This window comes from Dermochelys coriacea, chromosome 2 (assembly GCF_009764565.3).
Source record: "Dermochelys coriacea isolate rDerCor1 chromosome 2, rDerCor1.pri.v4, whole genome shotgun sequence".
Classification (NCBI taxonomy): Eukaryota; Metazoa; Chordata; order Testudines; family Dermochelyidae; genus Dermochelys; species Dermochelys coriacea.
Window position 1 is genome coordinate 59275849 of NC_050069.1, and position 13181 is coordinate 59289029.

At 44.3% G+C, this 13181-nt stretch overlaps 1 protein-coding gene across 1 annotated transcript; it reads left to right on the forward strand.

Annotated features, from left to right (window-relative positions):
* Positions 1-8210: 8210 nt before the first annotated feature.
* Positions 8211-11223, forward strand: MSC (musculin). The gene is made up of 2 exons (XM_038391347.2): positions 8211-8859; positions 10167-11223. The coding sequence occupies exons 1-2, from the start codon at positions 8353-8355 to the stop codon at positions 10251-10253; spliced, it is 594 nt and encodes a 197-aa protein (XP_038247275.1). The 5' UTR covers positions 8211-8352; the 3' UTR covers positions 10254-11223.
* The last annotated feature ends 1958 nt before the right edge of the window (positions 11224-13181 follow it).

The following is a 13181-nucleotide window of genomic DNA, read 5'->3' on the forward strand; positions in this document are numbered from 1 at the left end:
AAGCTCAAGTTAAAGTTAAGTTCCTTTGTGGAACTGAGCCTTAATGATCAGTTTCATTAACCTCTTGGGAATATTTTGGGCCAGATCTTTGATCTTATTCTAGCCTCTTTATAGCACTCTGGTGGTGCATGGAAGAAAGAAAGCCCATGTCCCAAACCAGCCATTGTGGGGCAGTTTCCACTTGGCATAGCTTGCTCTATGCGACTTTTTCCTGTTCTCTGTGTAGGGTGCATGCTGGGGTGGCAGGCTAAGGATGTGGATGGAGCATGCTGTTTTCCTCAGCTAGTGTTACTACACAGGGGACATGTATAGAGGGTAGAACCAACCCAAGAACAAGGCAGCCACAAAATGACTCTTTGGTCTGCCTCTTTTCCCCACAGCGGTGACTAGCCGGTGCAGCTGAGAATTCAGCCCATTTACTTTACAATGTACCAAGGTTCTAGCAATTGCCCTTGCACGAGTCTGTGCTTGGGACAAACATGAGTGCCCCTTCCACATGATGACACACCACATACACCTCATGAGAAGCCCTCAGAATTTCTTCTATATTTTAATTGCAAGAGACATATTGGGCAAGCTGGTAATATTGGTGCATCAGAGATCCACACCAAAAATGTCAAGAGAGGAGCCAGGTAGGCTGGTTGTGAAACTCTGAAACACTATAGCTCCTACCAAACTTTAAGTACTAAAGCCATCATTAGGATTTCTGAAAGCTGTGACTTACTGGAGGTATGCAAAAGATCAAACCATCTGATTTAATAAATAGCATGTAGAACTGGAGATTCAACCTTCTTCTCAATTAGAAAAGGGAATTGCTGTAATAATAATTCATAATTAAAACCTTGTTCTTATATAGTTGTTTTCATCAATAGGTCTCAGAGCATTTCACTCTTTAATGTATTTATCTGCACAACCCCTCTGTGAGGTAGAGCAGTGTTATTATCCTCATTTTACAGATGGGGAACTTAGATAGGGATGCTAAATGACTTGCACAAGGTCACACGGAAGGTCTGTGGCAGAGCAGGGAAAACTAACTCTGTGTAGCCTAAAGCTTTCCAATATTTTAAAATGTTTTCTTCTTTCAGATCAAGGTTACATATAATAAAAATAAAAAGCATAAATATTGGATCAAACTACAACTGGTCAAAATAGTAGAAAAAGTTTTCTACGAATATTCATTTGAATCTGAAGGCAAATTTTGCTTCATTTGTGTTTGTGACCCTTTTGGGTGTGTTTCCCATGAGCCCTCAATGTTTATTAGTGTGAATATTTATGAAAAGCAAATGTTACATTCAAATGCTCAGATATTCAACAAAAGTGAATTTTGAATTTTATCCTTAATTGAAAAATTCACAACCCATGCTGTGCTGGTTAGTTAAATAAGTCATCCATCCAGAAAACAGAAAGTGTAACAAACCAAGACAACATGAATGGCAAATATTCTCAAAGAACTATCCAACCAAGAATTATCTGCAGACCAAGAATTACGCTTTTTACAACCAGCTTGTGTAGCACCTAGCACAATGGGTCCCTGATCTTGATCGGAGCTTATGGGTGCTACTGTAATGTGAAGAATATATGTCTGCCTGTCTATTTTTTATGCGGTTGCCCATTACTGCGGTACTTTCCAGGAAGATTTCTTCACGGAAAAAAATAGTGAATAATTTAATATAACATATGTGAGAATTCCATGCTCTCGTTTGCAGCTGATTTGTGAAGAAAGATGAAATATGTTGCATAAATTATTAATTGTGAATTATTCACTCAACTCAAATCAAAACCCAAAGTATCAGCTTGGATTTTATTTACACCATTATCATTTTGCGCCCTGATTTTCTCTTGTGTGCTGCTATGTAACTGACTAACCAGGTGCGCCAGCCTGATCTGAGATCCGCAGCAACTCTAGCTAGCTAGATATACTTCAGGAAGCAAACAAATCGGGTGAAGTCAACACTCCTCCATGTGCTCTGCCCGAGCCCATCTGAAATGAGTGTGCTGGAGCACTGAAGTCTGAAACGTTGTGGTGTGTTATCTCTCCCCATCTCTTCCGTCTTGCTCTGATGGGCTTCCCTCTCAGACTGAAATACAAGGGGGGTAACATCGTGTTTTCTCCTAGCTGCTTGTTAATCCAGCTAATTTGTTCCAAGAGAAGAAATAAACTGCATACCTAACAGCATCAGATATTCTGGGCATCCCACTCAAACACTATTTAAAAATCAGAATTCAGATACAAGTATTTTTCTTTTTTATATATAAAAGCCCCCCTCCCCTCTCTAAGGCTGATTGACAAAGTGAGCAGAATCCGTGTTCTCACACGACAAGGTATCTATTACATGAGAACTTTCTTCTGGCGCCAGGAGGTATTTGGAGAGTTTGCTTGGCGATTCCATAGGGGAAAGTGTGCTGAAAGTTAGGGATACCTGAGCAAAACTGACTACCAGCCAAACTCTGGGGAAAAGTAATGAGCCTTAGCAATTAATAGTGTCTCATTTTCTTTCCAAAGTTATTAAATCTGAAACTAAACCAATGCACAGAATCCAATAAAAACGAATTAATCCCGCAAACAAGAGGGTCCTGACTTAGAGTATTGACGCAATGAACCGTGTTTGCTCGCTGTGTGTATTTTAAGAATTCTGGAATCTGACTGTTCGAAAGCCAAACTTGTTTCTTTGTATTTAAAACAAAACCAAAACCAAAAAACATTCTTTTATTTATGTTCTGTAGATCGAAGTAACCGGACAGATAATTATTTTCTATTGCACAACACATACTGAAGGAATTTTATCTCTCTAGATGGACGATGTATACCTGTGTATATGCCTGTACACATATAGTATGCTAGAGGTATTGATCGAGAGATATAGGTAGGAATATATTTGTGAGAAATTAAAAAAGCAATGCCATTTCCCCCTGAAATAGCTAAATCTAACACATATTGGTAAGAAATCGGACAAATGGCTGGAGTAAAATATAAAAATCTCAGGACATCATAATTAATGTAAGCTCTCCAGCAAGGTCTTGGAAAGTTTTTGCTCAGAGAAAGCTTCCCATTACGTCGATGGAAGTTTTGCCTGCGAGAAGTCTGCAGGATCCGGCTCTATGTTGCATCTTCTTGAGCTCTTCCTTTTCTGTGACATCTTTCCGCGTGGCACACACTGCTTTCGGAAATGTTTCCATTTAGTAGATTCTCACTGTGCATCCGTTCTCACTGAAGAGGTGTTGTCGCCAAAACGCACTTGGTAAACACAATAACTCTAATGATCCAGCATCATCAGGTGTTTCCGTTTTTTAAATCCTGGACTTAAAATTAATTTGCCAAGTGTATTCTTTGATTATGTGCTCTGGTAAGAAGTTCCGCGCTTACTATGCAGAGTAAAGTCGAGTAAATAATTTTCTTACTTTTCTTTCAGGGGTTCATTTAACACTTGTTTGTTTAAGTTGACATGGCTTAACCCATTCACAAGGGTTTTCTTCTCCTCCTCCTCTCCAAATGTCGTGGAAAGGCAGCTCTTTGTGAAACCACCGCTTTGTCTCCCTCCCCTTCCTCCCCCACCCCCAGTTTGTGAATAACCTTTCAGGTTCGAGTTTCCTGGATTTCGGTGTGATACTTTCATTAGAATGTCCAGGTCTAAACGCATAAATACATAAAGGCATCCGATGAAGTGAGCGGTAGCTCACGAAAGCTTACGCTCAAATAAATTTGTTAGTCTCTAAGGTGCCACAAGTCCTCCTTTTCTTTTTGCGAATACAGACTAACACGGCTGCTACTCTGAAACAGGTCTAAACGAACACTGTTGTCCTTTTCTCGGACCATCACTTAAAGGCTCCACACAGTCGTATAACATTCTTTATTACTGGTCGTGTGGTCAGGAGCGCTAAAGGAGCGGGGTCAGGTCCGCAGCCCGTGTAAATGGAGTATGAGGAGGATCTGGCCCGAGATGTTTTCTTTTCGGAAGGTATGAGAGGGAAGTCGGCTTTATGGTTGCTGTGCAACCCTGATCGTGCCAAACGTCTGGCCCAAAGACAGGACAGTAAGCAATGGTGTTTAGTAAACCATAGGGGTGGTTCTTGGCATTTCTAGCAGCGACAGGTATTTCTGCGGAGTATGAGTGAGCATAGGGCTGTAAAGCACAGTATTCTCGCTTCCTTGAGCACCTTTTCGATGCACAATGGGCGCTTTCCCTTTGAAACTGAGGCCATCCACGAAGTATCACAGCATGAAGTATTTTTGTCCTGGGTAGCATTTATTAATGAACTCATTTCCCCGCCCTCGGAGAACAGAAGACTGACTGCTCCCAGAGTCCTAGCGCATCTCTCCAGATCAGTGTTGCGAAATTATTGGAAGACAGGAGGGATTCAATTCTGACCTCCCAGAATCTGGCAAAATACATGCTCCTCGCATGCAATGACCTCACAATACAGGTAGCAAAGAGGGAATCAATACTAAAACCTCGCCTAAATTGTCCCCTGGCAGCACGTGCCTCCCTTTTTGTATAATGTTCAGGATGTTTCTATTACATATTATTACACAAATTATTACACATTTTATTATTTTTATTACACTTTTATTACATAGTTTATTACACATCCTTTTTTGTCTATAGGATCAGCAGATAATATCCATCAATAGTAGAAAGGTGACTAATTATATTTTCTACCAAGTTCCCCTGAATTCTTTTTCAGTTGCTAGGACTCTCCCTTATGCCATGATTGAAAGGCTGCTTGTTGTATGCTCTGTACAGCGTCTATAGGCAGATACACTCCCTCCTCCAAATACTCTCGCGATTTTATCGTTTCCTACTTAGTCCAGAACTATAGCAAGAATAACAAAACCCACCCTTTTAAACTCATTTACCTATCGCTCTCCAAGAGCTGAAAAATTATACTTCTTTTCATGGTGAGGGATTTGCTGTGGCTAGATATGTTGCAAGCAGGGTTAAGTAATATCTGGCATTTTGTTCTGTTTAAAATATTGTTTAAGCAGAAAAATCCATACGCTACCTCATCCCCAGCACTTTGACATACAAATAGCCTTCCAGGCCGTTAAAGCATGTACTTTGACCAGAAATAAAGCGGGGGCATTGTACAGCTTTCACAGCAATCAGGAGGACATGTCATCTTTGGGCAGTGACTAGCATGATGCCGAGCGGTCCTGGTTGGAGTTCCTGGGCACTACAGTGATACAAATGTAAAAAATGAGAATGAGTTATTATAAAGACAAGCCAAATAACCTGGTTTTATGGATTCAAATCTATCCATTTATTCTGAGTTATATACCAATACTCCTATCCAGAGCTCTAGAATCACGTGCAAAAATTAAGGAAAATACATAGTAGGTTCTGGCATATTGCCAAAACATTAAATCCTCCCAACCCCACACAAGCAAGGACTCTCCTACCACTTTCTCACGGAAAACTTAAGGGGATAGATTTTCTATGTGGCATCACCTTAAAGTCAACAAATATGGTAGGTCAACAAGAGGAAGCCAGTTCCAGAGTTCCCTGAAGAAGGCCCTATCTCCAGCTCTCTCTCCCCATCCAGACGTTATTTCTATGCATCTACCTTGGTATTTATACTTGGCTCTGCGACATCCAGGTGTCATAGTGTTACACGGAGAAGGCAGAGGTCTTACACATTGAAGCGGGACTGAATTCAAACTCATGATAAAGAGAGCAGGGTTTGGTTCAATATTTGTTCACACTGTGCCTTCTGAGTAGAACCCCCCTTGAAGTCAACGACTTCATACCTGGTAATTGAGAGAGAATTCTGGCTCAATCTTGTAATGAAATATTCCCTGTTCAGTATTTGAGAGAGCATGTACTATTGGAGGATTAAAGTATTTGTTAAAAAATTAACGTAAGCATGACTTAAGGCTCTGGCCCCATTAAAGAAGTATTCTGAAACTGATATGCTGGTCAAGCTTAGAAGCAATTTAGCGGATTCAAGGGACCACATTCTATTTTGTAAATCCGGAATACTTCCTTAGACTTCAATAGAGTTACTCCCGATTTGCACCATTGGCGATTTTGGCCCAAGGTCTGTAATAACAAGGAATTGGGCATAGAGATTGTCTAGCCCCCCCCTCCATTTTTCCAGGGGGTTTAATCAGATGAAATGAACAATCAATTAGACTTTAATTCGTTGAGGAAGCGCTAGGCGTGGAAGGAAAGATTTGTCACTATAGCTTTTAAGGCTGGGTACCATTTTCCTCTCTGTTTAGAGAAATCCAGCACTTTTTCTCCATTAATCTTTAGCAAAGAAAGCGTTCAGACCGCACCTGAATAAACAATCCAGACTGGGGGGAAAGAAAACCTATATCTGTACCTCTGATATGTGTCTCTCACTCTGTATTTATATTGATAGTGTGCACTAATAGGTAATGCATTGTATAGTCCTGCTGAGAAAAATCCATCGCCTCATCTTATTTCCCCTACCACTGTAGCATTATGTGTAGCACAGCAAGCAAGCATCCAGAGTCAACCCAAGTTCAAGAGATCCAGTTGCAAGTATCATTCGTTTTGTTTCAGCGGTTCAACGAATATTGTTGTCAAGTTTCACTTGGAAAGTTTGCCATAAATATCCTTCTGTTGAGTCACGCCCCTATTGATGAAGACATTTATATAACGTTAAATTCCCCCAGAGTAAGACCGCAAAACTCGTGAGGAGCAAATTACAAAGTGCTGCTGGGTGAAACTGGTCATGAAAACGAATTGTTGAGAATTGTTCCAGGAATTGTAGCAAAGGGGAAGTTGCCATTTTAGTCGAGAGATAAATGTATCGAAAAGATTAAGGAGAAAGATTTAAGACAGATCTTTCCACCTGTTAGAACCATCAGATCCCTACATTCTCCGCAAACTGGAGCATTTATTCTAGTTAATTGTATCCAGACAGGGTCGAGAAGGCCAATGAAAGAAACAACAGTTAGGTATTCATTTTACGAAGGAGATTTTTATTCTGCTTCTATCAAAGTTATTTCGATATTGCATTTGCATATTACCATTTCCAGTGGACTGAGCATTTTTTCCCTGTGCAGCGCTACAAGAGAACTGCAAAACGGAGCGTGCAAACTAGGATTAACTTTTACAGGAAAGCCGCCTCCTTTAAATTCGTATATGTAACAGAACTATACGGATTCCAGATCGGTTTGATTCAATTAAGATTGCTCCAGGGGAGAAGAAATCTCCAGACACATGTATATCCGTTTGCCACTTCCTATAATTTTGTGCGAGCTATTCGCAATGCCAAGCTATATGTCATTTCTTTTTCGTGACTTTTAACTACATTACTCGTTAAAAAAACCAACAAACCCCCACGCCTACTTGGTTTTCAGCTACAGTTTTGTTTGCTCGCTCGCTCTCCATCGCCCATAGCCCGCGCACAGGGCAGAACAAAGTCACTGCCCAGAAATCCCTGCGGGCCTCGTCCCTAACAGGTGGATCTCCACTTAGAGCAGGGGTCCTGCGCCGCCGGAGGTCTGGCCTACTGCCTCCCATTGCAGAGGCGTCCCGCTAAAACGGGGCCAGGCACCGTGGATCCAGCCTTATTCGGAAAGCGCTGAAAGACGAAGGGGATTTGACCGTAAGTTCTTTGGGGGCGGGGGCGTCGCTGTACACGGGTCACTCTGTTGCAGCTACAGGTATGCGAGGCTCATGCGACGCTCGGCCTGAGCGAGGAGGGCAGGATCCGCACCCAGCCGCGAAGGGCCCGGCGGAGCTGTGGGGGTTGGGGCAGCCGGGCCTCGCTGCGTGGTTTCCCGCAGACGGCGTGGCTGGAGCGGGGCCGCCCAGAGCAAAGGTGCTGGTGGCGCTGCCGCAGGCCGGGCCGGGCTCGAAGTGGTTTCCGGCGTAGACAGGGGGTTACCCCTTCGGTTCAATGGCTCTCCGCACCTTCCCCCACTGTCCGAACTGCTCCTGCCCCCCCGGCCCAAAGGGGGCCCCCCCCCGCTCCGTCCTGAGGGCGGGCGCTTGACCCCTTCCTGCCCAGGCCTGCGCCCCGGTTCCCACAGCAGCGCCAGGGCCCGAGGCGGGGCTGCCGGGCACACCCCGCGGCGCCGGCGCTGCGGGGGGCGGGAGCTCCGGGCGCGTTGCCCGCTGCCGTGTGTGCGCAGGGAGGAGGGGGAGCCCCCCCCCGCCCCTTGCCCTCCCTCTCACCCCCTCCCCCTCTGCAGATGGTTCGCTCCGGCCCCCGGCTATATAGCCCCGTCGGCTGGGGGCAGCCCCCCGAGCGTCCCGGCGCGGGGTGAGGGCGGGGCGGGGCGGCCGCGGTGCTGGGCGGACTCCTCGCCTGCGCTGCCTGCCCGCCCGGCGCCGCTGCCCCCCGAGCCCGTCTCTCCCCGGGGGAAGGGCGCGGGCCATGTCCACGGGCTCGGCCAGCGACGCCGAGGAGCTGCCCGCCATGGAGCTGCGGGGGCTGCCGCTGGGCTACCCGCCGCCCGCCGCCCAGCGCCAGCCCCGCGGCCCGCTCTACCCCTCGGCGGACCAGTCCTCCGCGGCCGAGGAGGAGGAGGAGGAGGAGGAAGAGGAGGACGGCGAGGGGCGCGGCGCGGTGGCGGGGCCGGCCGGGGGCTGCAAGAGGAAGCGGGCCCGGGCGGGCGGCAAGAAGCCGCCGCCGCCGCCCAGGGGCGCGCCGGGCGAGTGCAAGCAGTCGCAGCGCAACGCGGCCAACGCCCGCGAGCGGGCCCGCATGCGGGTGCTGAGCAAGGCGTTCTCCCGCCTCAAGACCAGCCTGCCCTGGGTGCCGCCCGACACCAAGCTCTCCAAGCTCGACACGCTGCGCCTGGCGTCCAGCTACATCGCCCACCTCCGGCAGCTGCTGCAGGAGGATCGCTACGAGAACGGCTACGTGCACCCCGTCAACCTGGTAAGCCCTCCCCAGGCGAGGCGAGGCTGGCCCGCCCCTCGGTGGGGGCAGGATGGACGGACGGAGGGATGGCAGACCAGGTTGTTGGGGGGGGGGGGGGAACCTCGCGCCCCCGGAGCCTGCTCCCCAGAGCTGCTGAGCTGGCTTGGCACGCCCGGCCCTGTCAATCCGGCGCCGGGCGTGTCAAGCCGGGCACCGCACAATCGCGGGCCCTTGTGGCTCTGCAGCCTCCCGCGTGGAGCTCGAGTGTGTCCAGTCCCTGCTCGGAGAGAGCAGCGCGTGCTGGGGCCGAACACGTAGTAGCTCGGGGAGGGGGGGGGGGGCGTTTGTGGAGAGGAAGAACAGCCCCGTCGGCACGTGTTTTGTTTTTCTACGCTGACATTTTCCCCCTGAAAAATAATTAGTGAGCTACCTCATCTGGCCTAACTCTGACTTCTGATGTTTAACGTCAGCGTGTCTCTAGCTGGTACGCTACATTTTCCAGCGTTGTTGGGGGTCCCCCTATTTCCTTCAACTGTGTAGATCAGTCCATTAGAGTGTTGTTTATTATCCAGGCAAGACCCACATTCTCCGCTCAGTTACAGCTTTGAGAAAATCCGCAATCATCCCATTTACACCAGTCTAACCAAGAGCCAGGGTTGGCTTAAAGTGATGCAGAGCCCATGAAGCGAGCTGTAGCTCAGGAAAGCTTGGGCTCTAATAACTTGGTTAGTCTCTAAGGTGCCCCAAGTCCTCCTGTTCTTTTTGCGAATACAGACTAATGCGGCTGCTACTCTAGAGCCCCGAGGTGCTTATGTTGGGGAGTCTGAATCAGAAGCCTTTAACGAGTTCATTCTTTGGCTATTAGGCAAGTTAAACGACTGAGGAAAATATAAGTCATTCTCCCCCCCATTTTGCAGCACAGGCTTTCCCTAAATCCAAAATTTAAGACCTGAGGCATAAAAAAGAGGATTGCTGTTTTGTCTTTGTAGATGCATTAGGATGGTTGATTATTTAGCACTAGTTTAAGGGCCTGTTATTTATAAAACTAGGAAATTAATTACAAGGCATTTTTAAAATATTCTGTGTTTGTACATGAATAAGTGGATGCTGGTAATAATACGTTAACGTGCATTTGATTCCAATTAAAATAATACTTTTTAGAGAGAACCAGTTTGCAGTGCTTCCCAGTGTGACTAAAACTATTTGTTTTTTAAATATGGGGCGCTAGGAAATTAACTTTTAAAAAAAAAAAAAAAAAAAAAAGTTCCAGTTTTACTTTATAGTGCAACCATCCTTCTAATGTGAAATGCCTTTTTTGTTTACAGACTTGGCCATTTGTGGTTTCAGGACGACCAGAATCTGACACCAAAGAAGTTTCTACAGCTAACAGACTATGTGGAACTACAGCTTAGCTGAAGTAAAGCTAATTTTTTGCTGGATATTTTTAAGAGCTATGATTTATGGGCACAAAACTAAAGGATGGTGACTAGAAGCCATCTCTAACAAACGGTGTGAAATCTTTGTACCCTTCCCCTTCTTTCCCTTATAGTTCTGAGGGGAAATGCACTTAAAGGGAAGGAATAAAGAAGGGAGGAGGTGAGATGGGAATTTCTCTGAACTGGCTGCAGCAGCTGAAGTCCGGGATTTGGAAAGGCCTTTCTTTTGCTGCATCATTACTACCACTGCCTGAGGACCTGTTGACCTGAGGCTTTTAAAGTAATGGAAGAGGATTATAACATTATAGAATTAACAGCATGGACCAAAATCAGACTCTACAAACTAATCCCAAACAGTGTTATTTGTATTCTAAAGCAAAGCAGTATTCTAGAGTAGTTTTGAAACTCAAATAGATTTATAATATATTTTGATGGCTTTTGTATTCATGAATCCTATTTCCTGCAGCTATGCAATAAATATAGTCATATTACTTTTGTCCTTTTTAACTAGATTTTTTTTTTAAAGACATTGAAGTAGCATAAGCGAGGTCCTGCAGTTAGGTTATGGCCCTTGGAATTAGGTTATTGCCCTTTTTTATGTGTTAAGGTGCCATATACAAGAGCAGCGACTATCCCCAGGACACATTACTAGATAGGACAAACCTGTGTCTTAACCTGGAAGGGATCCTGCTTACTCTAAAACTGGGGAACACGTGTTGTAAGGAATGTATTTGTATCAAACTATAGAAGATCAGGAAGTTTAAAATATTTTAAACAGTCTGTCCTGTCATATTATGCTCATCTATGAAGGATACTAACCCTAATGTGTATTCTAGTGACACTTCTTCATCCAGTAAAGTGCTGTAATGAGGATGCCATCAAATGAGTTGCAAATGTAAATAACTTTATTTTTTTATAAATGACATTAAAAGCATTGTTACAACAATTCACTGACTTGCTGGTGCTATGGTAGTGTCTGACTGCATCAAAATAAGGGTATGTCTACACTACAGCTGCTACAGCAGCACAATTACAGGGCTGCAGCTGTGTCCTTGTAGCACCACAGTGTTGATGCTCCCTACATTGACAGAAGCAGTTTTTCCATTGCCATAGTGAATCCACCTCTTGGAGAGGCAGTAGCTAAGTCGATAAAAGAATTCTTCCATTGGCCTAGCCCCCTCTCGACCACGAATTGGGTCGTCTTAACTGTGGCACTCAGGGTGCAAAATTTTTTGCAGCCCTTTGAGTGACGTAGAGAGGTTGATCTAATTTTTAAATGTAGACCAGACATAAAAATATTCATTATAAAGGTGTTCCTGAAATCTGACCTTATCAACACATTTTCTTTAGCAACACAGACAAACAATACCATTACTCCATCCAGCCCACCAAAACAGTTCACCTTTATCACAGTAACACACCAGTCAGCAGAGAAAAGCAAGTTTGAAAGATTTACAGAATACATTGATTCACAGAAAAGAAAAATACATGTAGATTAACAAATGGATGTCAGCAATATGTTCCTTTTCGAAGCCTGAAAGATAATGTAATAATCCTTTGCAACTGTTCCTTGTCATTCTACCATTCAAGCTGCAGTCAGCTTTGCTTTTATTTGTATTTGTGCAGTGGGAAAGCCAGCTGAGTTTTGCTAGTTGGAAGCAGACCTTTCCTGTTTCTTAACTCCGAAGATTAAAAATCCTGAGATAAGATTTGTTTTCAGAAAATATTTTCTTTGGGTTTAGCTCACAGTCATTGCAATGAGGGGGAGGGTTGAATTCTTTTAGAAAAGAAGAGGCCTCATCTCAATTTAAGCAATAGGATAAAGTAGCATTTGTTTAACAAGAACTGGTTTAACTCCTGTGTCTTTATAGCGGAGCGAGATTCCTTGAAAAGTATACTGGAAAGCAGCCTACAGTGTCCAATCTCCGAGAGACTAGCTTGTACTCCTGCTTAGTATCTGGTGCTCCCCTGGGGGAAGAATTAAAAGAACAATTTAGTTAAGTTGCTCTCCTTACCATCAAGTTAAAAAATGATTCCTGCACAACAGAAGTTGGGATTTGATCCAGTACCTGTTGAAGTCAATAGGAGTCTTCCCAGTGACTTTAATAAAAGTTGGACCAAGTCCATAGACCATCAGATGTTGCTTCCAGTTACATCTGGAATAACTCTGTTAAAGAAAGTTCGAGCTACTCCTAGTTTGCACCCACATAACTGAGAGATGCTCACCCTCACTAGGAAGTAACGTAAGAGTGCAAAGTAAGGTAGGCGTCCAAAGATATCCTAGCAAAGAGGAAAAACCTTAAGGAAGGCTTAATATACTGAAGAAATCAGCCTCATGTTTTCAGTTCTAGGTCCTTGAGAAAAGATTATTTAGCAATTTCACTGAGGTGCTACTTGAGATAATCTTATTTGTGATCCTAAGCTGTTTTGGGCCCTGATCCCTGCTGTAGTTGGTAAATTACTCTAGGAGACTGGAGAAACATTGAAGGAATGGAAAAGTTTAATCGATATAGAAAGATTAGCGTGAAAACGTTGAAAAGAATGGAAAGAAAAAAGGCCCAAAATATGAACCAATTATATATGAAGTAAATATAGTAAGTCAAAAATTGGGGGATGGAGCATGCAAAGGGTAGAAATCTCTTTTAGCTTCAATCAGTGTGCCATACAATACTGTCTCTAAAGTACACTCACTTGTGACTTTAGAATATAAAATAAAGTTGTTAGTCAAAAAACAATGAATATATTTATTTTACCTTCTTCATTGTAGGCTTTTTAAAAAGATAAATATCTATAATAACATGACAATTGTAGAAGTACAGATTTCACATATGCTCTTTAGTTAAATGCACCTCAAGATTTGATCGTAATATTTTCAAGAATTCACTCAATTTTAATTCCTGTGTT